We start from the raw sequence: 24,560 nt of genomic DNA, 5'->3' as shown, positions 1-24,560 counted from the left end.
ATTCAAAAATGTTTATATATACTGTTTCAACATATACTGTTTATGAACTAGGCCATTTTGTACTGTTCAATACAAATCTTGTATCCTTCAATAGTTAACATTTTCTGACAACTGACAGGATCACACTGAATAATTCACAGCTGAATGTTTGTAATGTACCATTTGCCTCACTTGGATTTGCTTTGGACAAAAGCTTCTAAATAAATGAATGTAAATGTTCAAGTACCTCTGTGTAATTGATGCTGCAATTCATGGAAAAACCACATCACATACTTAAACTACTGTAAAACTACCTTTTTTTTTTTTAGACACGCATCATGCAGCTGAAGGTTATGGGTCAGTTAGCCATCTGTCCCGAGTATGCGAGATTTGAGACGACTAGTCAGTGAAGAATTCATATTTCATTAAAAAAAAAACGTTTGATATTCCTCATGCATGCACTCGTCACGCCCACACAGGCGAGCACCACAAGCTGCAGAGGATTACGCGTAATGAAAGAAAGGATAAAGAGAGCCAGGGCAGAACAGCCAGACGCGAAGTATTGCGCTAATGATTTCTAGCCTTACCAAGCACTTTCTTGTCTCGCCCGAATTCCTAACCTGATCTGTTTGCCCCGTGTTTTCACCTTACCTGTTTTTCCTTCCCGTTCCAGAACAGCTTTCCCCACTGAGCCCGGCACGTCCCGTCCCCGTGCCCCTGTGTCGGATTGCTTCCCCGGTTTACGACTTGCCTGCCTGTCCCTCGATCTTGCCTTTCGCCTCTCCCTTCTGGTGCCTTAGCTTGGCTGATTGCGCAAATAAAGCGTACTTGGGCTTGCATCTCTGGATCCATGCCTTTCTGTTCTGGTTTTCGTGACACTCATAACAGAGGGAAGATGGAACTTGACTTCAGACAAATGTATGTGGCATTTCCCTCATGTGTTATCAGGCTAATTGCAATAATACATTTCTGGAGCCAGTGAAGTGTCTGGAGGGAAAAAAACACCAGTGGTTTTTGTTTTACATTTTTTAATCAAGTGATGAAAATATTTTTTTTCCTGTATAAAATATGTAACTTTCAGTTGAAAGAAAAAAAAAATAAAAATGCAAAGAAAGCAAATCTCACAGCCTTTTGTCAACCTGGAGAACCTCCTGCATTAGATGTGGATCAAGTACGTCATGGACAAAGTAAGGGAAAGATGGTAGAAAGTTGGGAGCATTAAAAATGATGGTGGGAGTGGCCATGGGTATGGACCATAGAATGCATATGACCCATGGGGGGGCTGGGAAGGGGGGGGACCATAAAATCATGTCCATTGATTGACCGTACTTGTGTTCTCGTGTTCCCAGTTTTTTGATTGATTGTTTTGTTGATTGATTGGTAGATTTCAAATCCCAATAGTCAGTGAGTAATCAATATTGTTTACCATGACGAAAAAAAAAAAATCACTTGTGTTTAGAATAAAAAAGACATGATTCTATCTTTTATTAATGAACTGTTATCGGTTTGCATCATTGGTAATTTGTGATTGTTCATCACTGCTCCAGGTTCCATGGGAGCAGGCATTGTAGAAAAAGCAGACAGTAAATTGAGGTGTACTACTCTGGAAGGGACACTGATAAAATGGCTGTGATAAAAGGGGGGAAAAAATGAGCTGTAGGAGACGGATGGTCCCAGTGCGACAGGAGGTGATTGTGATTACGGCGGCAGAAGGCCTCAAAGGTCACTTTCCCCGTAGAGTGCGGTTGAGAAGGACATGTAGTCAAGAGCCCCAGGTGCAGCATCGGGACCAGAGTAAGGTGCCATGCGAGCGATGCAGTATTCGGCCTGGTCAGGGGGCAGTTCCCTGCGAAGCTCATCTGCCAGAATGTAGTTCTAAAAAAAAAAAAAAAAAAACAAATCGGCAACAGACCAATAGGGTTACTGAAATAGAAGTTTTATACAATGTAACATTTCTATTTTAAAAACTGAAAATTTCACACTTCGAATGGAAATCCCATCAACTGATTTCAACAATACCAATATGTGTTTCGAATACATAGTTACAATGTACATTTCAATTTATAGTAACATTTATGAATTAGTGTAAGATCTTTGCAACTGTCATCTTGATCAAGCACAACTGAACACAACAGAATAACTCACCTTATCTCCAGCCAGCACCTTGAAAGAGGCCATTACTTGGTCGGCAGTGTCTGTATCAGCAGTCTCTCGCGACATAAAGTCAATGAAGGCTTGGAAGGTGATGACACCCTGCCGGTTGGGGTCCACAATGCTCATGATGCGAGCAAACTCAGCCTCTCCCTGCGGATGGAATTCAACAAGCAATTTCCTTTATGAGTAATTTTCAGTATTGGTTTTAGAAATCCACTGCATCATAGTTTATGTTGCAACTAAGTTCAGAATTAATTGAGCTTTTGATTGGAGGAGCCACTAAAAATCAGATTAAATATGCTCATTGCCAATTTCAGATTAGTAAATGGCCCTTCATTACTGGCTAATGAAAATGTCTTAGAAGTTAATTTCTGAGATGGAATTTCAAAACAGATTTCTGCATATATAATACTGTACCTGAATATCCACTGCACCATTTATCAGTACTTTGATATGGGGGAATATACAGTGGAATATTTACAGCGAAGTCATAGCTTTACCAGATTATAACCCATGGAGATAAGGCAGACTCCGAAGTCTTCTGCGTCCATCATTCCCGTTCTCTTCTACAGTTTGTTGAACAACAAACAGAACGAGGCAGCGGACAGCAGAGTGGAGTTCAGGGGGAACAGGGGAAGTAACACAGGTATGATCCAAAAGAAGATCAAAAGAATAACAAAAGATGAAAGGAGCGGAAAAGGTTCCAAAAGATGACCAGCAGCACAGCAAGAAAGAAGGTAGAACGTTGAAAAAGGAGGATGAGGGAAAATGGAGGATCAGGGACATGAAGACAAAAAGAAAACAAAAGTTAAATGAGGAGCCCACTGGGTGGCGCTGTGTCCAGTACCTGCGCGTCGTTGGCGATATCGAAGCCCAGGCTGATCAGGCAGGCTTTGAACTCCTCAGCGCCCAAAGTACCGGAGTGGTCCTGAGAGCCATTGTAGTGCATCGGGGGAGGGGGCGGAGGAGGTGGGGGGTGCACCGCCGGGCATGCAGTGCACATGGTGAAAGCCAGTTAAGTGTCATGTGGGGAAGTAGGCGGGAAATCCAAGTGCGTCATGCAGATCGATTGGGATCGGGACGAGGTTGTTGGACCATAGGAACCATGCACAAAATGGAGAGGAAGGGGGGTGGGGGGGTGGGGAGTGCACAACCATTAAGATGTTGAAAGTGGGCACAAAACCTGGGCAGTCAGAGATGTTAATGTGCAGAGTGGCAGACAAAACCGGCCTCACAGTGAAAGTTATTTTCTTTTAACTTCAAAATTAGCTTTGCGATCATATTTCAAGGAAAACATAATTGCCCAATCATGGAAGGATGTGTGTTTCCTATTCGTTGTGCCCATCAATTTGACAAGGTACGATGAAGACTGAGATACAGAGCATGCTAGGAGGATCTTGTGCACGGTGGACACAAACATTCCCCCAAACCTATCTGTAACGGTGTTCTTTATAAGGCTTTGTATGGAATCATTGTCTGGTCAAGAATTATATGGTCTACATTCATTTGTGGAGGAAATGCAAGAATTATCACAAAGTATTTTCTTATTAAAGGGCGAATTTTTACATGAACAATAGTTTTCAGAGTGGAAATTATATGCAGACGCCTAGAAAAGTACACCCCTTGCTTTAGAACAATTACCGCTTTTCAATTTAACTTCCATGGCATTACAGATTCTCTGCAGTAACGTTTTGTAACCGAACACACAATGGTGCCGGTATGACTGCATAAAATCCGTCGCGTACACAAAATTTTGATAATTCAATTTCTATACAAGAATTCATTTTTGTCACAGAAAAATGATGCCTGACAACAGCTTCCTCTACCGCTACACTTATCTGCTTTTTCCTGCTTCTCACATCATCAGGGACTCACCCGGTCAAAGTGGTTGAAGGAAGTGCGGAATTCATTCATCTGATCTTGGCTAATACCCTTGGCATCCCGTGTCAAGATCTGGTTTTCAATTTCATTGATGGTGCGAGCAATGGTTGTAAGGAGCTGTTCCCAACCCACACGCACATGCTGTAAAGATACGGGAATAATAAGGAAAAAGAACACTTAGAAGATTGGCAGCAAGACCAAATTTAGACATTTTTCAGAAACCTTTGCAGACCCTTCAATGCATTTTTCCGATCGACTTTAAGACCATATTTTTCTTACCTCCATGGTGTAATTAGTGTGCTTGTTGTCAAAGATAAGGGCCTCCTGAATAAGCTGGTGATCTCCCTCAAGCTGATCAATTTTTGCCTTGTAGTTCACGATGCTCTTTTCATATTGCCGAAGATGCGTCAACTGATCCTCCAGGGTCCCATGCATCTCAATGGAAATCCGCCCGATTTCCTGCAACAAGGTAGACGGCGATTAATTTTCAAACCTGAAAAGACCATCCCAAAAGAAAGATACGGGGCACGTCAGATTTGGAATTCATGGAAGTATTAAAATATGTTTTTTTTTTTTTTTTTTTAAAGAATCGTAACCTTAAAATCGATAAGGCCGATTTCACCTACCGCCATTTTGGTCTGGATCCATGGCCCAATAACATTGGCCTGACTAGCAAACTGTTTCCGCAATCTTTCGTTGTTCTGCTGCCGAGCGTGTTCTCCACTCAAGGCCTGGTCACGCTGTGGCACCAACTGTCGAACCTGAGCAGGTCAGCAAGCCGAAGCAGCAGTCAGCGAAGGACCATTTATAGGCACACAGAACTGAGTCTATCTTGCTAAAGACAATAATTGCACCGAGAACAGTCACACAGACGCTGTCCCACAGCATAAACACACAATCACCCAGCTGTTACCTTGTCCCACTTTGTATTGATTTCTTGAGTGTTGATCGTTGTATAAGGGTTTGATCCGGCCATGTTCACGTGGTATGTCTGAACGATCTTGGCAATCTCATTGTGTATGCCCAGAATGGCTTGTCGCTCCTTGTCTGCCTCTGGCAGTGTAGCTTTAAACTGTTCATGGGCTGTGCTGAGTCCCTGACACCAACACGAACATAAATCAGCAGAGCGGCACATGCATCACACAGCAATCCACACAAACCACACTGGGATTTGTGGGAGGAGATCAGAGGGAAAGGAACCTCACACAAACAAGGGGAGACCGTCCTCCCAAAGGTACCTGTATCTCCTCAATGGTGTGGACAATGAATGTGTCCTGAAGATCTTCCATGGCCCCCTCCATCCAGTTGTTAAATGGCGCCGCCCTTTTGGCAAATTCAAGGTACAACTGGTCGATCGTTTCCAGGAGCTTTTCTGTTGTCTGTTAATGAAACGGATTAAAAGGAGAATATGAGAGTGCTTTCCAGCGAGACTTAAACTAGAGATGTGTTACAGGGCATTTTGATTTAATCCTTCCTTACCTGCAAAGCCTCACTTCGCTTCTGAGTAAGACCACCAAGAGCATCCCACTGGTCACAGATATGCTGGCAACGGGTATTCACATTGGGAGAATCGTAGTAGTTCAGCTCACTCGAAAAAGAAAAGAGATACTTCATTTTAAACAGACAATTATTTTTAAATACGTCTTTTTGTTTTTTATGAATTTGAAAAAGCTATAATGGTAAATTTAATCAGGACAGCAAGGAAAAATCTATTTATTTAGACTACGTTATAATTATTTCAGTCCATATTTTCCTCCTTTTCACCCTCTTGAGTGCCATTTCTTAATTCTTTTTTGGATTCTTACTTCAACTCTTGTGCAATGGCTGCGATCTGTTCCACTCTGTCCTGATGGGCAGCCAGGTCACTCTCAAAAGCTTCATGCTTCTTCAGCAGGGCCTTGATATCCGACAGTGATGCAGTCTCATAGTCCCTCTTTTGTAGCATCTCCTCCTTACCTGCAGGAAACCCAAATGTGCCCTCACACCTCCACAGCTGCAGCTCAACTCCCACCCCAAGTTCTACATGTGGAGTTTGTATCTCTCCCCCCCCCCCATGTTTTCATCAAGGCACCCCCATTTCCATTTCCTCCGACAGCAAAAATCAGTTAAGGCCATATTGCACCCCCCCCATTCCCCCGCTGGTCTACACTCACATTGCACTTACAGATCCTGCCCTGAACACGACGCTGCAACTTTTTTGTGCTGAAGAAAACATAGGAAGCTATTGCACAACAGAATGGAATGATTGATGTCTTTATTCTGTGACATATTTGGAGCTGTTTTAGGCAGAATGACACACGTCGATTTATCAAATATGCAACACGTGATTTTTGTTTAAATCCAGTAGCAGGTATAAATTAAGTCCCATGTTTTACCAAATATCTTGCTACAGTTTGTGCAAACTAGTGTTGCTTGGGATACTGGTACTGAGACGGTATTGTGGTACCGCCTTTTTGAAAGCTGTTCCATATTATATTACTTTAGTACCAGTACTAATTGCACTATGACAGACATTGCTAATCCTAACTACCAAATCAGCCCCGTAGACTCAATGTGTCTGAACCACTGCCCAAACTCAATTATACCCTACATGAGAATTGCACGCATCATGCTATAAAAAATACTAAAATATCAGCTAGTTAAATATATTCTCCATATCTTCAAGTCAGTAATTTTTGTAAGGGATCTTATACAATAGCAGGATCTTATAATACTGCAAACAGGCCACGTTCATATCATCAAACTAGCATCTGTATCCACAGGTTTTTATGCTTTTTTCTTTGTATTTACGGAGCAGATGAGTGGAAGAAAGTCAACACAGCAGCCTCCCTAGATCCATATAGCAAAGCATATCCATGCAGTTCCCCCTCTTCCCCCCCCCCAATACTCTTCTTTTATGATAAAATATTTTGTAAGTGACCTGTATAGCCCATATGATTTGTTCCTTCCGGGTGCAGTTCATGCATAGCATCCATGTGTGTGTCACTCGCAACACTGATGTCATGTCTGTGTTCTGTATTTGGGCACGGCTAGTGATCATACTGCATCCGTGCCAACTAATCATGCTCTGGCCCAACCGTCCAGCGGGCCAGGGCACGGTTAAGCCTGGGTGTGGTACGGAGTGATCACACTAGTCAAACGAACTGGACTTTGGGGGTCAAATGTGCACGGGCACTAAACAGATTGGCTCGTGTGAGTACACCGTAAATGAACCATACTATATGGGTATGTATATGTGCACTCTGAAGAACTAACATCCAGTTCAGGGTCACTGGTTTCCTGGGATAGACTGCAGGCTCCCCACAAACCAATAAGTGGTTATTCAGTTATGGATGGATGGATCTGATACCTTCAGTCCAGGCCTCATGGATGGCAGCTTTCTGACGAAACTTCTCAGCCAGATGGTCAAGTCTCTCTAGCCGGCGGATCTCATTCAACAGCCACTCCTCATAGCCTTTCTCAGCGCCTTCCAGTCCAACCCAAGCATTGGAAATGTCCTGATGCAGAGAGAAAGCAGTACTCCCCAATCGAGTCCTCGGGAACCGCAGACAGTTCATGCTTTTCCCCCCTCCCAGCTCCCAACTTAGACCAAGAACACCGTGCTTTCTTCGCTCAGTTTGCCTGCATGAAACGCATAAATGGCTGGGCTATACAGCAAACCCTTGTTTTCTACATTTAAATTATGTGTACTTGTGCGATTATGGTTAGTAACTTCACAAACATTCACACATATTTATGTCAAACATAACCAGAAAGCAAACCATCTTCCAGAGAACACATGCGGTATGTGGCAGAGGGAGCCTCCTACCGAGACCATCTTCCCCTCTGAAGGCATGAAGGCAGGTCTGTTGCTGAGCCTCAGCTTTGTCTGGAGGGTATTAAAGTTGATCTCCATCTGGCACTTTTCCTGTACTTTCGGCGGTTTATGGAGGCGCCGGTAGTCCCGGAAGTCCTCCAGCTTCTGCTGCATGGCCTGCATCGTGTTCTCTGGGGTTCTGTTCTCTAACCAGGGGATGGTACGTCGGATCCATTCCAGCAGCTAGGAAAGCACACATTTTTGAAAGGATGAGGAAGTGATGGAGCAGGGTTGGAAAAGCCAGAGATGGAATTGAAAAAAAGAAAACGGATTATATGGTACAGTGGTGGGAATTGCGCCAAAAGATATATATACAATGATTGTAGTTTGGTAATCATACCTGAGGACAATAAGAGAAAAGTCTAAATGGATTGAAGTGTAGGAAACATACATACATCACTGGCTAGTTTCTCGTAGTCCTCCATCAGTTGCTCATTCTCTTGGTTCACTGCCAAAACCTTGCAGATCCGGTTGGCTGCTGTCTCTGCCTGAGGAAAAGCGGATGGTAAACTAGGGGGGTGTGCAGTATCACTGACAGTAAAACAATGCCGACTCGCTGAAATCTCGTTGCTTCTCGGGATTCATAGGGTACAAGACAACATCAAGCTGTTTTATTTAATGAAAGGAATCTCAGTAAGTGATCGAAAGAAAAAAAAAAATCATGTCCAGTTTCCTGGTCTTCAGCCCCTCAGATATTAGTGTTACTACAGTCTCTCTATAGTCAAAGTTAGCGGACTGGGGTAATTAACTAGGTGACAGGTGTCGTGAGAAAATACTTTATATTTGCCAGGCAGTTACATAATTGATATATCAGCCACAGATATCGAATCTGATTCTAGTGTTGTGCAATTAAGTAGCACTCACTGCAAACAAATCAACTTAAGAGCAACTTAAAGTCAGTTAGTTACTCAATAACCAAAATATCAACGTTCATTGAATGCTTATACAATACAGGCAGCTCTCGACTGAAACCGACATCCAAATCCAGACTCAAAAACAAGACACAATGTTTACTGAAGTGCTAACACAATAAGGTGACACACACCTGTAAGTAAATTGTGACTTTTTTTCCATTTATTCAGTATGTTCTTTAATACGTATGACTGGTATATATTTGGTTTGTGTGTTTTTTTTTTTGCTATAAAGGTGTCTTGAATGGTATGGGAACGTAAATCTGACTTGTGTAAAGTTTGACTTAAGCATGGGTTTGGGGAATGGAATAATGCCAGTTGAGCACTGCCTGTAATCAGAAACAGCTACATAATCCTACTCAAATAAAGCAGACAGAAGCAACACATCTACTTAGACAAAGATGCTTTTCCTACACAAAGTCCTTAATAAGCTTGTAAAGTGTTCCAACCAACCTGCTCCATGAGTGCATTACAAACCTTGAATGAACTTTAATACTCGAAGAAAGATCGCATCAAATTACGCTTACTACTCACAAATTGTCAATAAAACGATTATGAAGGGAAAACATTGGATATATCACCCATTAGATAAATCTCACTTTCGGTTTGTTCCGAGTGTAAGTGCAAGTTTTTAAAATCGACAGCAGGAAACAGACTGAGCGTGGACTTTTGCGGAAACCTATGAGATTGCTCCAACTTGAATATATGACTCCGAGACCATATTCAAACCATTAGGGAACAAAATGTTTGCCCACAGCTGTGTTTATACAATGGCTCATGGGTAAGATGACGACCACGACGGCTGCTCCTTTCATCATCTCCTTGGAGGATAAAGTAACGGGAGCAGAGGCAGGGTCTAGGTGGAGCTCACCTTCTGCTTCCCTGAGAATGCATGGTAGTAACATGACACATACGTCATGACAGCTTTCTCATCTGGTCTCAAGGTGCTAATAAGATCTGCCCAGGGAAGAGAGAGAGAGAGAGAGGGGAAGGGGAAAACAGAGGAAGAAATATGTGCAGAGTAAAAGTATGCAGAAATAAGATGAGCAGAGGCGATAAATACCAGGCGGGTAGGGCAAGGCAGTGGACACACAGTCTCCAATACTATACACAAAGTAGTGGACAAAGTAAATCCATTACTACTGTCCCATAGGCTATTATGGCTTTGCTTTCATTATTAAGCTAGTATGACATGCCTGCCCCTTGTCTATCAATCCATCCTTCCATCCATCCCTCTTGTGTACCATCTTGGCCTGTACTGGATTGTTTGAATCTGTAGCCTATTGTGGATATATTTTGCTTTTCTTTAAAAAAAATTAAAACACAAAAATGAATACCTGCAACAAACAATCTATCCACAGTTCCTTTGATGAACCTGATATTTCCTGGTGTTATGTTTAGACGACAATGCATACAATGTTTTCTAATGCATTGTGCAGCTCTTACTCCAACGTGCTTATTACTGGGCATTCATCTAAAAGCAGAGTGTGTTTGAATAATGGAAAAGCCATAATGGATGTGAGACACAAGCAAAACATGTATGGTATAAGGAAAGATCTGGATTGGAGACTTGCTTGTGCCCACTGCTGTGAGAATGCCACATTTCCCATCATGCAGTTGGTAATTATAACCATTTGGAAAGAGAAGAGTGGCCCATTAAGGTAGAGCTCGGCACTGCAGAAAGAGAACAGCCCTGATAGGAGATAGTAATGCAGTGACCACAGAAGAGAGCTGGGGAAGTAGGAGGCCAGTGCATCTTGGGATACCTTCTGGGCGCCTGAGAAGGCATGGTAGAAGCTCGAGACGTAAGTCATGATGGCCTTCTCATCTGGGCGGGCAGTGCCTACGATGTCTGCATAAAGAACACAAGTCAAGGGTGGAGTCGTGAGGCTTAAAGAGTTAAATGCATCTAAATTTTCATTTTTAACTACATGAGCGCAACTTCTTTGACTTTGGTTTCTTTAATGATCTTTGATTTCTTTGAATTTTTTTTAATATTGGTACCTTATTAAAAAAAAGAATTCACTGTGACTGCAAAAAAGTAGAAATAAAATGAGGTGAAAATGCAAGCAATGATGAATATACAATAAAAGCAGGATGTGGCGCTTATCCATTATTTTATTCTTTACAGACACTCCTCACTTAACGACCTACCTGTTTAACGACCGCCCAGACTTACCACCAGCTCTCTGAACAGGTGGAATTGTACGCTGTACAAAAACTTTGGTTGTGGACTCAGCAGTGTGGCATCTCAGCATCAAGCATCTCATCTCACATCACCCAGTCTCAGTCTCAGTCTCGCTCCCGTAGTCGCTCAGTATTTCGTACACTAGCATTCACAATCTCCTATCACCTATATTTACAGTATGCAAACTTAAGTACATTAGAGCTAATTTCTAATATAATTTCTTTCTATTTATTACAGTATACAGTAGACTACTGTATAAACATTTATAAAGATACTAAAAATGCTATAAATGGTGCAAAGGTGACATTAAAACACTATCTAAAGATGCCTGACACAGACCCCACTACCAGTACAGTACGTCTGAAATATCAGTAAGGGGTGGCTCCTCGCTTATCGACCAATTTGCTTACAGACCTAGTCATAGGAATGGAACTCAGTCGTTAAGTGAGGAGTGTACTGTGGTTAGTACTGTGGTTTATTTTAAATTCACTTCATTGACCCACTGCTCCCATTGGTACGTGCCATGGACAAGAAACATGATGCTTATTGTCATAATGACAAGCGGCATACAAATATATAAAAGGTAAAAAAAAATGTGTGAAAAATATAAAAGTAAAAATCGACCCGAGTAGCAATCTAACCATTTTCCATTCAGCTCTTCCATTTCCACCTTACCCTCAGCATCCAGCATCTTGGGGATGTCCAGGTACTTCTCTGCCACATCAAATGCTGTGTTGAGGTTGGTCATGGGGTCATCCTGTCGAAATACAGAGGCAGTTCATGCTTATACTGCATAAATGTAGTCAGAATAATTCTTGCTGTGCATGTTAAAAACTTGACCTGTGCAGATTTTCCGTCAAGATTAATCTTTTTAATCTTTAACCGTACAAGTAAAACTTTGCCCACATACACAAAATCACACTGATTTATGGTTCAGTAAAAGCCTAAAGAATAAATTTTTTTTATTCTTTAGGCTTTTACTGAACCATAAATCAGTGTGATTTTGTGTATGTGGGCAAAGTTTTACTTGTACGGTGGTGTCTGTGGTTCATGAACACTGTGGTCTACGAACAATTTGGTTCGCGACCAAAAATTTAGTGAAAAAAATGCATTGGTTCGCGTGCATAGTTTGGCTGTCCAACAGATTCCTCGACCAGATTCCTTTTTTTATACTAGTGTAACACCGACGAGGCGCATGTTCCAGCATGTCCCAGCATGCCCCAGCATTTCCCAGCATGCCCCGCGTGCAATTGTAAATAGAAGGACCACAACAGGCACCCAACGAGCACCGAACCCAAATACACAGACGGGTTGTAAGACACAAAACTGCAGGATGCACACACGGTGGAAGATTTACACACACTAAATACATGCGAGGATTGGACCGGGTACACACAAGACGCGGGCAAACACACGCGCGACAATAGCGAAACGCAACCATTAACATTAACAACAATACAGGGGGTTAAGGACTGTTAATAAAGAGCGTGATTTCCCTGGCAAGCCCGTCTCCATGTCTCTCTCGGCTCGGTCCACCCATTACCACAGTATATTGTGTTTTTCTTTAAAGTTTTTACTATAAAAACCAGAAAATTAATTAAATATTATTATTTGGTCGGCATGTAAACAAATTCATCGAATTTCAATGCTTTTTTATGGGAAAATTGCCTTGGTTCGCGTACAAATTGGTTCCCGACCGTTTTCCTGGAATGGACTGTGTTCATGAACCGCAGGAACCACTATCATATTCTCTCACCTTGCGAAGTTTCCCATAGTCAATGAGCTCTGGACGATGTCTATGAATGAGTGCGCAGAATCCCAAGCCATCTTTCCAGCTTAGAAAGAAGAACAAAGGCTGTTTTATCGCTGTCACAACAGACATATTAGGAAAGTCAAACAAGAAAATAACACACTTATATGCATGTCTGAAGAGCGTTTGTGCAAATCGACAAGGTACACACACTCCAGGGTAAAAAAAAAATAGGCCAAAGTTTAATGTTGTGCAGTTATGGTCTGGCTCGTTTTTTGCCCAGAAGTGCACATCAAAATAAATTCTCTCTTAACACTAGAATTTTGGCTTTTCTGGGTCATTAATTCATAATTTACTTCCAAGAAAACTGCAGATACATGGATCAAAAGAATTCCGTTACGCCTTCTTCAAACTCATGTCTGGGATTTCGAATCAAGAGGAAGCGTCACCTGATGTGAAAGTTCTGAATGTTGACATTTTTGTAAGGCGCCGTCTTCCTTTGACACCACAGAAGCAGACCCTCTTTGGCCGACGTCTCTGCGAACACAAGGGCCCAGAAAAGTAATTCAATTTCAGGGAGCTCCTCCAGTCTGCCATCACAAATGTAGTATAAATATGCTGAAAATTGCTGGACAATTGTTTACCAACTATATACTTTACTTTAATTCAAACTCGCTATTTATGATGAGTTTTGAGGATAGCAGTTATAATACTGTAAATATCAAAAATAAGCTATATTATATATAAAATGTATACCACTGGAACATAACTTAGTAAGAGCAGTTACAGCACTTTACGGTGATGTTTTTCCATGTATGAATTCTTTAAAAGAACACAATAGTCTGCTAAGAATCACCTTCAACAGAAATGTCTTGGATTGCAAACCGGAGAATAATTGTCCAGATCATTCCAAGCGTCATCTTAGCATTACCATCAACAATCTCTGTTGGAAAAGAAGGACAAAAGTATAAACCATAACATTTATCTGAGCAAAATTGCATCTGACTATTCCCTTTTGTAAATGAAAAATAACCTGCGAGTTAAAAACAAGGAATTGCAAGATAAACTGTTTTACAAACCTCAATTTCAAAAAGTGGTTATAAAATCGACCAGTATACAATCCAATAATGCAGAACGTGAGCCATACTTTTGAAAGCATAACAGATCCTTTAAATTGCCTTTGTTTGCTGTACTTCAGCCCTTACCACTTCCTACTGTCACTCCCCACCTACATGATCGCCCCTGTCTTTACAAGCTTTCCTTTTCTTCCCCGGGTACAAGACTGAAGACCCAAGAAGAGACTCGAAACATGGTAATCAGTTCTAATGCAGCCGTAAAATAGCCCTTTTTCCAGGCTGTGAAGAGAATCGACTCCCCGGATGGAAAGGAGACAACAGGCCAGATCAACTGCAATCCAACACTGAAACCAATTAAGGCTGCACAGTATTGCCTTCCATTCTTGTGCCTCAAATGTTAAACTCCATGATAGAATGTGGCCAAAATATACATGGCCGCTGAGGTGAAGATCGAATCTATCAAGCACCGAGTTGGTCAAAATGGGTCAAAGTTATGTCAGCTTTTTCAAACTAAGCTTAATGTTTCCTTTACGGGAGGCCACTTTGACAATGAGAATGATGGGAAAGTCAGACAAAAACTAGGAGGAATGTCTTTAGAGTTTAAGAAGATTTATTCTGAACTAAAATATTTTCCAGATCATTATAAAATAGAATCATTAAAATTGAAAAATAACCTTTTTAAAATCACAAGACTGATATTTATTGTGCATATTAATAACTTAAAAAACAAAACTAAGTCCATACTACATAAATTATAAACAAAACAAGATATATGCATTATTGATTTGAGTTTCTTTTAAAATCTAATTTTCTACCTAAATATCTCCTCAGCAAGAGGTAATGTAAAAATTGTGATTCTAGAAAACAGTTTATTATTTTTTTATTGCAATAAGCTTACCTTCTGCCCCAATGCACACCAACTTTACTCCTTTGCTGGCAATAAAATCCAGAGCTTTGTTGACATTAGAGATCTTGTGAACGCGCATCTTCCCCCTCTCTGGCTTAGCCAGCCGTTCTCCTAGGTTGTGAAAGATCGTAAACGAAGTGGTACACGTCAACATTTTATGAGTAAAGAAGAACAGCATCAATATTTTGTCTAAAGTGGGCTTAGAAAGTAAGATATGGCTGCTTTCATTTCACACAAATATAGTTCATGTAGACGGGGTTGGGTATTTCAGGTCCAGAGAGTAAAAGTCCAGGCCAAGATTTTGTTTCAACCAACCAGTTGCGCATAAAGAGTCACTATCACAGAGTACTCAGCTGGTTGGTTGAAACAAAATCCCGGTCTGGACTTTTACTCTCTGGACCTGAATTACCCAACTCTGCATGTAGACATGGAACAAATTTGCCTACCTGAGATAACTTCAAGCAAAAGCATGAGCTTTAGACCATCCCGAAAGTCCTCCTCGATGTTCTCAATTTGTGTCCCTGCTTTCCGAAGGTGTGAGTTGCACCATGCTGTGAATGTCTGTGAATTACAGGAGTCACACTGAGTTCTGCAAATGGAATTCTCACCGATTTATTACATTTAAACACAAAGCGCTTCCCTGTTTATTTCTTATGATCACCGAATCACGAGAAAGCAGGACCTCAAACAAGTCCTTAATGCATTCCGATGCTTATACACTCTACAGTGTTCTGATTTTGACCATCTCTATAGGTCCAAGTAATGAACGTTAAAAGCCAGATAGTCTAATGTACATCCACAAAACAATTTGGCGATAACTGATGTCACATAAAATTAGGGTTTTCACTATCGATTAACACTATTGAGTATTCTACTGATTAATCTGAGAATTCTTCAAGAAATTGTTTATAATATCATGCAATATAATAATATAAATACAATATAAAATAATTTAATGTAATATAATTGGCACAAGGCAGGAACCACCCAACCACTGCAGGGTGACCAAAAACTTTCACATCAACATGATGCAACATCTTCACAACCGATCAAGAAAGGTTGGCATGCCGCAGGAAACCGTTCAAACAGCGGCAAGCACTTGCAGCGGAAATTACCTTTTTTTTTTCTTTTGAGCAAACACAGAGATAAAAGGCGAACGTACTGGATACATCTAATTCTAGACAAGCATCAAGAGCATAAACTTCACGATGATCGTTTCAGATGGTACTTCAGGATAAGCAAAATTAATATTGAAAACATGGCAGCAACATCATCTGTTATCAGCTAACTGCAGGGCTGGAGAAAGCGGAGTTTATCATTTTTAGATTTTTATTGGCTATTAGATAGGTCTGTAAATTTCACAAAAAAAAAAATTTTTAAATAGCCACAGTTTAATATAATCCAAGAGCCATATTACAAAACCTTAAAAAAATGAAGGAAAACCCAACATAAGAACACAAACAACTAGAACAGCTGCAAACAGCTTCACACGTCCCTTGTCATCACGTCAGACAGACTATTAGGAGCATATGAATCGAAAATGAAATATCCATCCTTTCAGTCACCGCTGAAAAGGCCTTTAGTCAGACGGATAATGCAGCAATGCCTACTGTGTGTATTTTCGGTACAGTGGGGATACAACAAACAAAACATAAATATCTTATTTCTTTATTAAACTAAACAAAGTACTGAACAAAGTATGGTCTTTCTTAAAAAAAATTCAATACTGCTGCAACCTACTAATAAGCTAAAATAATTAAAAAATAAATCAAAATAAACATTATCTCAAGTAAACAAAAATAAAATATCCATTAAGGTGCACATTTAGAAAATTGACTGTACCTGAATGTATTCACATTAGCAACGTTCAGCTTCATATTAGAACATATTACAATTGAAATATTGCCTAAAAAATACGAAGCATAACAAAATTATATCGCAATTGGCACAAGGCAGGAACCACCCAACCATTGCATCCATTACGGTGCAGGATTTAAAAAATACCTGCACTGTACTTGTATTAACATTAACAACTTTCAGCTTCACGTTAGGACGTATACACTGGAGCGGCTTCATCCGCCGCTTTCCGAATGTTGCTCGAGGGAAAAACACAAAACACACGGAGGTTCCGCATTTGCTGTATTAGTTTGGTACCGAACCGAAAGTCCCGTACCGAACATTAATCGATACAAACACATATGCCATTGCACTCCTAATGCGTATGTATATTGTAATATCTATTAAAAGATCAGCTCCGCATCGGAATTGGCAGATACAAAGGACATCCTTTATTTCTGATAAGCAGCAAAACGCACCTTTAGCGAAAACAGGTTGTACAGTACTACTTCTCTGGTCTCCGTGACAGAGAACAAATGGTTAACTTAACTCCTAGGAAACAAACAACAAACCTCCTACTAGCACCATGCGCCTAGATTCACTGATAGGATTGTGCTACCAGGCGACAAACATCTCCACAGTACTGATGAACTTGCGTTAGCTAAGCCGGCGCCTGATAACAGCACAGGCAGTACATGAAAATATGAAGTTTTTTGTACTTAGGATGAATCACAACAATTCCCATGTCAAAACAGCAGCTGTGTGTGACTTGACTCACAACCGTTACATTTATCAACACTTAATTGTTTTAATGCAATATTAGGCATTATTGTTGCAGTTCATTTTCCTTATATTTGAAGCACATTTTAATTAAATTATATTTACAATCCTCTATTCCAAAAAAAGTTGACACAGTAAGTAAAGTGCAGATAAAAAAAAAAAAAAAAAAAACAGATGATAATTTGTAAATCCATCAACTCCTTTTTTTCTGGAAACTCATCCCATATTTAATGCCTGCCACACCTTCCAAGGAAAGTTGTGGCAAGCCCATCCTAAAAAGGGTTTAGTTTGGGAGCAGGGATGGGGTGAGGCTTGAATGATCTTTAATCCCCGAGACGGCACTGCATTAAAACTCAGATATGCTCCTGTGATGGATATAACCAAATGGGTGCATGAATACTCTGGAAAACGCAAGTTAAGAGTGTACCACACTAAGTGGAAGCCACATGCCAACAACATGCGGAGAATCTGCACTTTTGTGTACAGAATATTTAAGCGCATCAACCACAAAAAGGAACAACTACACATATAACATTCTGCACACCTTGCATGCATTGCAATTTTCTACAGTTACATTTTTCACAATTGGCATTTTATATTTAACGTACAATTTTATCCAAAAACCGGAAAGGCAGGGTCAGACAAACCCCTCTTTGCTTCAGGGACTAAGGGGCTTAGCTCTGGGGCCCAGCAATAAAATCACTCAGCCGATCCTGGGATTAGAACAGGCGACCTCCCAATCACAGGCACAGGCATCCCAGCCTGCCAAGCCACACGCTACCCCCCTTTTTGACAGTGGATTTGAGGCCACGCCCTTCCAGATACAAGCACAGGATCTTCACTCACAGAGCTATATGACATCATATACAGAAAAAGTAATGCATGCAAGGTGTACAGAATGTACAATCATGCGTGGCTTAACGATGGGAGATACATCCTGAGAAATGCATCTCATTTTATCATTGTGCGAACATTACAGAATATATTTACGGAAATATAGATGGTATAGCCTACTGCAGACCTAGGCTACACGGTATAGGCTAAATAATGATAAAATTTACAGTACAGATAATAGACAAACTAAAAACAGTGGTATATTATCATTAACAAGTATTACGTACTGCACATAATTGTATGTAATATACTTTTATATGACTGGCAGCACTGTGAGTTTGTTTACACCAGCATCACCACAAACATGTGAGCAATATGTTGTGCTATGTCTCTAAGTCACTTGAGAGGAATTTTTGAACTCCGTTATAATCATATGGGATCACCGTCACATATGCAGTCCGGCGTTGAACGAAACGTTGTTATGCAGAGCATGACTGAATACAGATATCTACATTTCAGAGTTTTGAATAAACTTTATAGCCATTTTGAAGGTGCACAGGGATCCATCAAACGTTTGTGAAAGATGTTCAGCACCACATTGCTGAACAGCAGCCACAATCACCCCACAGGAAACCACAGAGCCAGCCATGAAAATTGTAAGCAGACCACTAATTACTACAGAATGAGGGTGGGATCATTTCCCTCAACGTGGCGTAAAACCCGCACTGTGGGGGCAAAAGGGAGGAATGAGCGATTTGTGAGTAACTTGCTTATACTTGCACTACATGTCCACCCCGAGCGCACTGCCATCTCCCAACCTGCAGCGTTTCTCTGACCTCATGAAGAATGGTCAATGGCCCAGTATCCCCACCAATGCTCAGTTTTTTTTTTATTCTCTTTTACGCATATTGATATACAGAAAGGTAATGATGCATAAGGGAGGAGACAGCAGTACTCAGAAAACCACTCTGAGAAGAACATTTTTATTGAGAATGAAGGCATTCAACTATACAGACACTCTTCAACTTACGAACTTCCAACTTACGAACTTTCAGACATACGAAGGAAGAGGACTGTACATCCAAATTGTGTTTGTCATGATAATGCAGGAAAGAAAAATGACAGGAAGTCATGCCTCCAGCACTGATCTTGAAGCAAATCCCACTACCATCTGTCTTGCTGTGTCTGCCTCTTCCAAACAGTCAAACTGGAAAGCTGCAAATGCCACCATTTACACAGACTTGCCAAGGATGTTTGGGATCAAGGTTTCGGCTTGTGTAAAAACAGTTCCTCTTCTACCGTGAGAATGTGTCGGTTCCCTCCCAAAACTGAAAAAGATGTGTTTTAGAAGGGTTTTGGTGCTATTTATCATGTAGTTTGTTCTGCTGGGAGATGCACAGAGCTTGGTGGAAGAAAATGGTTACTTTAAAGAGTCATGTAGGAACTATCTCAGATTATTCCCTTTGGGTTTATGCTCTTTTCACTTTTGCTAGCTACAGTAGCAACTGTCAAGACTATGAAGTAGCTAACCAAGGAAAAATTAATGCTAGCCTTAGAGATGACTGACATCAGCTATAACATTAAATTGTCCCCCTCGTGTCACTAAAACTGCTCTATCCCATTGAGACATGGATTCCCCAAGACCTCCGAAGGTGTCCTGTGGTCTAGCAGCAGACCCTTAAAGTCCTGTAAGCTGGAAGAGCCAGCCTCCATGGATCGGACTTGTTTGTTTAACACATCTGACAGATGCTTGGGATTCTGGGAATTTGGAAGCCCAAGTCACCACCTTAAACCCTTCATGTTCCTCAAACCATTCCTGAATAATTCTGCGGTCTGCAAGACACAACTACTAAAAAATTTCCAGAGCTGATGGCACTGAATAATCAGTCAGTAGTGGAGGACAACATTTTCTCGACTCATTCACTGCTTATGAGAGATCTCAAACTACTGGCCCAGTGCATGATTGTAATTTATTATTAAATGTGGCAAATCCCCACGCTCAGCAAACAGGTCAGAGGTTCATCAATTACGAGTAGTGGTATTGACGATATTAGACAACAATATATCAGTATTGGTCAGAATTTCCACATCGGTGCATCCCTAGTTAGCCTGGGTAAATGTGTCATGTCCCACTCTCGCCAGTGTGGGGCAGCAATGAAAAAGGCCAATAGAATGTTGGGTTACGTCTCTATGTGTGTGGAGTTTAAGTCAAGGGAATTGATGCTATGGTTATATAATTCCTCGGTAAGACCCCACCTAGAATATTGTGTGCAGGTTTGGTCGCCATACCTTAAGAAGGACACTGCTGCCTTGGAAAAGGTGCAACGTAGGGCAACGAGAATGATTCCTGGTCTTAGAGGAATGTCTAATGAGGAGAGGTTAGCTGAGCTGAATCTGTTTAGCCTCAAGTAAAGGAGATTAAGGAGGACATTATCCAGGTATATAAGATTCTAAGAGGTCTGGATGCTGTTCAGCCAATTGACTATTTCAATATTAGTTTAAATACTAGAACTCGTGGCCATAAGTGGAAATTAGTGGGAGAACAATTTAAAATGAATTTCAGGAAGCACAAAATGTAGTTAGAGTATGGAATAGTCTCCCTGTTAGTGTAGCGCAAGGTAAAACCCTGGATTCCTTTCAATCAGAGCTAGATAAGATTTTAACAACTCTGAGCTATTAGTTAAATTCTCCCCAAACGACCTTGATGGGCCAAATGGCCTCCTCTCATTTGTAAATTTCTTATGTGGCCAATTTGGTAGCACTTCCTTTATGTATTTGTTTGTTTCTATTGAGTTCATTTGTTGGCCCTTTGACAGTTTACAATATCTTGTTCTCCCTATTTAACAACAACACTATAAACTAATATACTACTTCCTTAGTATTCCCTTAATAGTGTGTCACTAAGCTGTCATGGTCATATTTGTGAATTTTTGCAGTGAAGTTATAAAAGGTTTGAATATGTGTGAGATGTTCTTCACCCAGGGGACGGCCAGTACTTCTGAAAACAGTCGTTGTACCTTAGATAGGACTACAGTGCTCTCTTGCAGTTCAACCATTATGACACAATATGAGTAAGAAAATTAATAAGAACACAACGTTAGCTTTGAAAAGAAGGTTTCGGAGTACATTCTCACAAAAGAATTTGTACAGAAGTAAACCTTCCCAAAAAGGAAATGAAACAACACATCCATATGCAAATCGAGTCGGCGGAACCTGTTTCAGACCACTTACAAGACATTCAGTGTCCGTGACTGCCTGTTTGCAAAGAGCATAAACCCAAAGGGAATAATCTGAGATGGTTACTTTAAAGAGTCATCAGCATCTGAAAGCAAAGCATTTAGGGTAATAAAACTTGCACAACAGCAACTTGTTGATGTAGTGTCCCCTTACAGCAAGAAGGGAGTGAATTACAGTCAAGAAAGGGAGACTACACAGGGTAAGAAAGTACTGAATCAAAGAGACCAGTGCAGAAATAAATACAGATACTATCTAAATTAAAACGGTCCATTTATAACAAATTCCATGATGAGGCTGGTTATACGCATAGGGTTCCAGACGACATGTTTTCCTCCACCTTCTCCAAGAAGGCCATCTTCTGCATTAAAACTGATATATTTTTCCCCCAATTCTGGCTCAAGACAGAAGTGCTATTATTGATGAAGATGAAACAAAGGATTTATTCCAGCCTGCACAGAACCCAAGCAGTTATTAAGGGAAAACAACAACAAAAACCTATGCCATGCAGTAAATACACCTTTTAACATCTGTCAAGTGCTCCTATCCCATTTGTGGTACAGGGCTGGAAGCAGGTAGCGGCACTTAACTGTAATGTTTACCATTTATTTCATGTGAAACCATGATTTTTAGTATTTTGCGGGCGTTAAAACCAGCTGTTATTAAATGACGTAACCGTAAAAATCGCCGAAAAAAACTGCAGTGGAACGACTAATCGGCTAAATCGACTATATCCGATTTACACGTAAAGGCAGCATAAATTAACTTAAGTAAACCGGGTGTCTGCATTAGTCTTTCTGTAGTTGTACTTATTTTTATAAAACTGTGCGAATATAGATGAAATTCCACATAACATAATCTTAAGTGTATATGTAATTACAAAATAATTAAATTTAAAAGGTACTTTGGAATCCTAACATCGCGAAGCCTTGTTACTTTCTTCCTCCCATATTCTACGGTAGCTTTCTAGCAGCAATAAAACTCAGGAAATCAGGAGGCGACGTTTTCAACACAAGAAACCAATAGGGGAAAATGTATTCCAACAGCAGCAAGAGGGGCAGATTATTACCATTTTTGGGCAAGTTCTCTCCCATGCAAGCCCAGCCCAAGCCACATCGCTTACTCAAATTCCAGGACATTTCCCCCCTTCTGGAAGCCAGACTGCAGCCTTCAGATTCAACGCACCGCCCTTTCGCTAGGTCCACGAAAAACGCTATTCGTGCATGAAGCAAGCTAATAAAAAGTCAATGACATGCTTTCAACACGCGTTGGATGAACGCATGCTGCCAAAAAACTACAAAAAAATATATACATTTAATACGTTTAAAGAAAGAAATGTCGTAGTTTCCACGCAAAACGTCATTGATAAAATCCAATAACGTTTCACTGATGAAGCAAAAGAGAAGGGAATGCCTTTAAACAGACGAATGTTTAACTTGGCTTGGCTGTTTCATGGAAAGATTATTTTCTATGACCGATTTAGTTCAAACTTCAGTGATGGGGAGCAGGAATGTCTGCGGTTAGCACTGGTCAGAAATACACAATGAAATCCGTTGCGCTAAAATAAAAATGGAATTAAAATGTTTTCAGGGACACTAGAAAATGTGCGGTTTAGGACATAGTAATGATTTATAGGACTGTAAGACTTCATATATAAAGGCCTGAGTGGCTTGATCGCCAGCCTACACGTGACAGATACTAACACGTTTATTCCTTTGCCATATTCCACAGAAATGATAATCAGCTGCTGCCTGTTTTCTCATAGCATTAGTATCCGTATTCTATTCCCGGGAGCACCTACAGCCTGCCGCGGGTCTGATGCACAGCTGCTTCTCCAACCACCTTTTGTTTCCTATGTTAAATTGCAGCCGAGCTGTTTTCTTACCTTCCTCTGCTGTTTTTCCCAAGCAGGGTCCAAAAGAAGATCTCGATCCCAGTCGTCCTCCTGATGCATGTATTCATTTTCATCGGCCTCGTAATGATCCATGATGATTCCTCTATTTCTGTAGTTGTCCTACTATTCCAAACCCAGACTGACTATATTGTGACAATTATACCGAGCGTACGACACTCCGGGTAAACTAACTGATATCTTTAAATTATTCTTCCGTAATATCCTTTTTTCCAGAATTCCACAGTCCACTCGATTCGTTTCCTTACTGGTTTTCCTTTAGCAAAGAAGCTACAAATTTGCAAGGACGTAAGTGTACAGACAGCGGCAACAAAACCCAAAACTTTGCCTGAAATTAAAAAAAAAAGAAATCGCGTTTCCTCATTGGTCCAAACATCGTTTTCTTTAGCCCCCCCCTAACCCATAACTGGCATTTAACTGGCTGATTCGGCTGTCCGTATAAGAGTTTAATACTAGGTTGACAACATAGATTGGCTGACCAGGCCGCTCCAGAGTTGCATAGTATGTTAATATATGCAGCCATTGATAAAAGTTTAGAATGGCATCCATCAGCGGTATAACGAAAATCCGATTCAGAACAAATACGGTCCAAGTGTCTATTATACTGCTGCATTCAGTCAAATCCCCCAGCCCGGCTCATATCTTGATGGAAATTGCCCAAAAATTGTAAAACTTTCACAAATCGACACATCAATCACGTTACAATTGCTGCATGACACTGCAATATATATTTTTTCATTTTAAAAGCTTAGGAACAACTAAAACATATACAGCCAGAGCCCAATAGAATCATATCCTATTCACATCAAATCGTTATGTTTGACTGTATCTTTTTCATATCCTATCCTATACCACATATTTAAGAGAGAGATTCTGCAATCAACCCTCAATTCAGCGACATTAAAGTCAATAACAATAATAATAATAATGAATAAAGAACTTCGCCCTGAAACTGTCACAGTTGTCCAGTGATATCTCTTGCATCTCCTGCCTCCCGAATATAATACGCGCGAATGTGATTCCAAGGAAATGTGCGACCATGGGCTATTGTTCCGGATACATCGGTCGTGCTTACCTTTAAGAAGCAATGTCAGTGACACCGCAAATCACACATTAATGGACAACAGTTAAATAATTGCCAATGGGGCTTTAATTTTCAGACGTGGAGCAGTCACAAATGAAAACTCAATTTACCCAGCAAATGATCATTTACGATTGCCACCTTCACGAGGAAGACATTTTGGAGTTACTTAGAATTGTAT

At 40.7% G+C, this 24,560-nt stretch overlaps 1 protein-coding gene across 4 annotated transcripts; it reads right to left on the bottom strand.

Annotated features, from left to right (window-relative positions):
• Positions 1–990: 990 nt before the first annotated feature.
• actn1 (actinin, alpha 1) lies at positions 991–24,339 on the bottom strand. 4 transcript variants are annotated; one of them, XM_048975086.1, is made up of 22 exons: positions 23,272–24,337; positions 15,149–15,263; positions 14,694–14,813; positions 13,576–13,662; positions 13,169–13,256; positions 12,726–12,804; positions 11,645–11,726; positions 10,548–10,633; positions 8,266–8,358; positions 7,823–8,053; positions 7,364–7,511; positions 5,820–5,970; positions 5,494–5,602; positions 5,253–5,393; positions 4,928–5,110; positions 4,641–4,775; positions 4,294–4,473; positions 4,009–4,155; positions 2,981–3,061; positions 2,634–2,699; positions 2,125–2,283; positions 991–1,854 (listed from the first exon to the last, which is right to left on the bottom strand). In XM_048975086.1, the coding sequence occupies exons 1-22, from the start codon at positions 23,371–23,373 to the stop codon at positions 1,696–1,698; spliced, it is 2,742 nt and encodes a 913-aa protein (XP_048831043.1). In that variant the 5' UTR covers positions 23,374–24,337; the 3' UTR covers positions 991–1,695. The 4 variants fall into 4 exon arrangements, with proteins under 4 accessions (XP_048831043.1, XP_048831044.1, XP_048831042.1 ...); XM_048975087.1 differs by lacking the exons at positions 2,981–3,061; positions 10,548–10,633 and adding an exon at positions 9,653–9,738 and having other exon boundaries at positions 23,272–24,339; XM_048975085.1 differs by lacking the exon at positions 2,981–3,061.
• Positions 24,340–24,560: the final 221 nt, after the last annotated feature.

This window comes from Brienomyrus brachyistius, chromosome 14, assembly GCF_023856365.1.
Source record: "Brienomyrus brachyistius isolate T26 chromosome 14, BBRACH_0.4, whole genome shotgun sequence".
Lineage (NCBI taxonomy): Eukaryota > Metazoa > Chordata > Actinopteri > Osteoglossiformes > Mormyridae > Brienomyrus > Brienomyrus brachyistius.
Note: the sequence above shows the minus strand (reverse complement) of the source record. Positions and strands in the feature narration are given on the sequence as shown.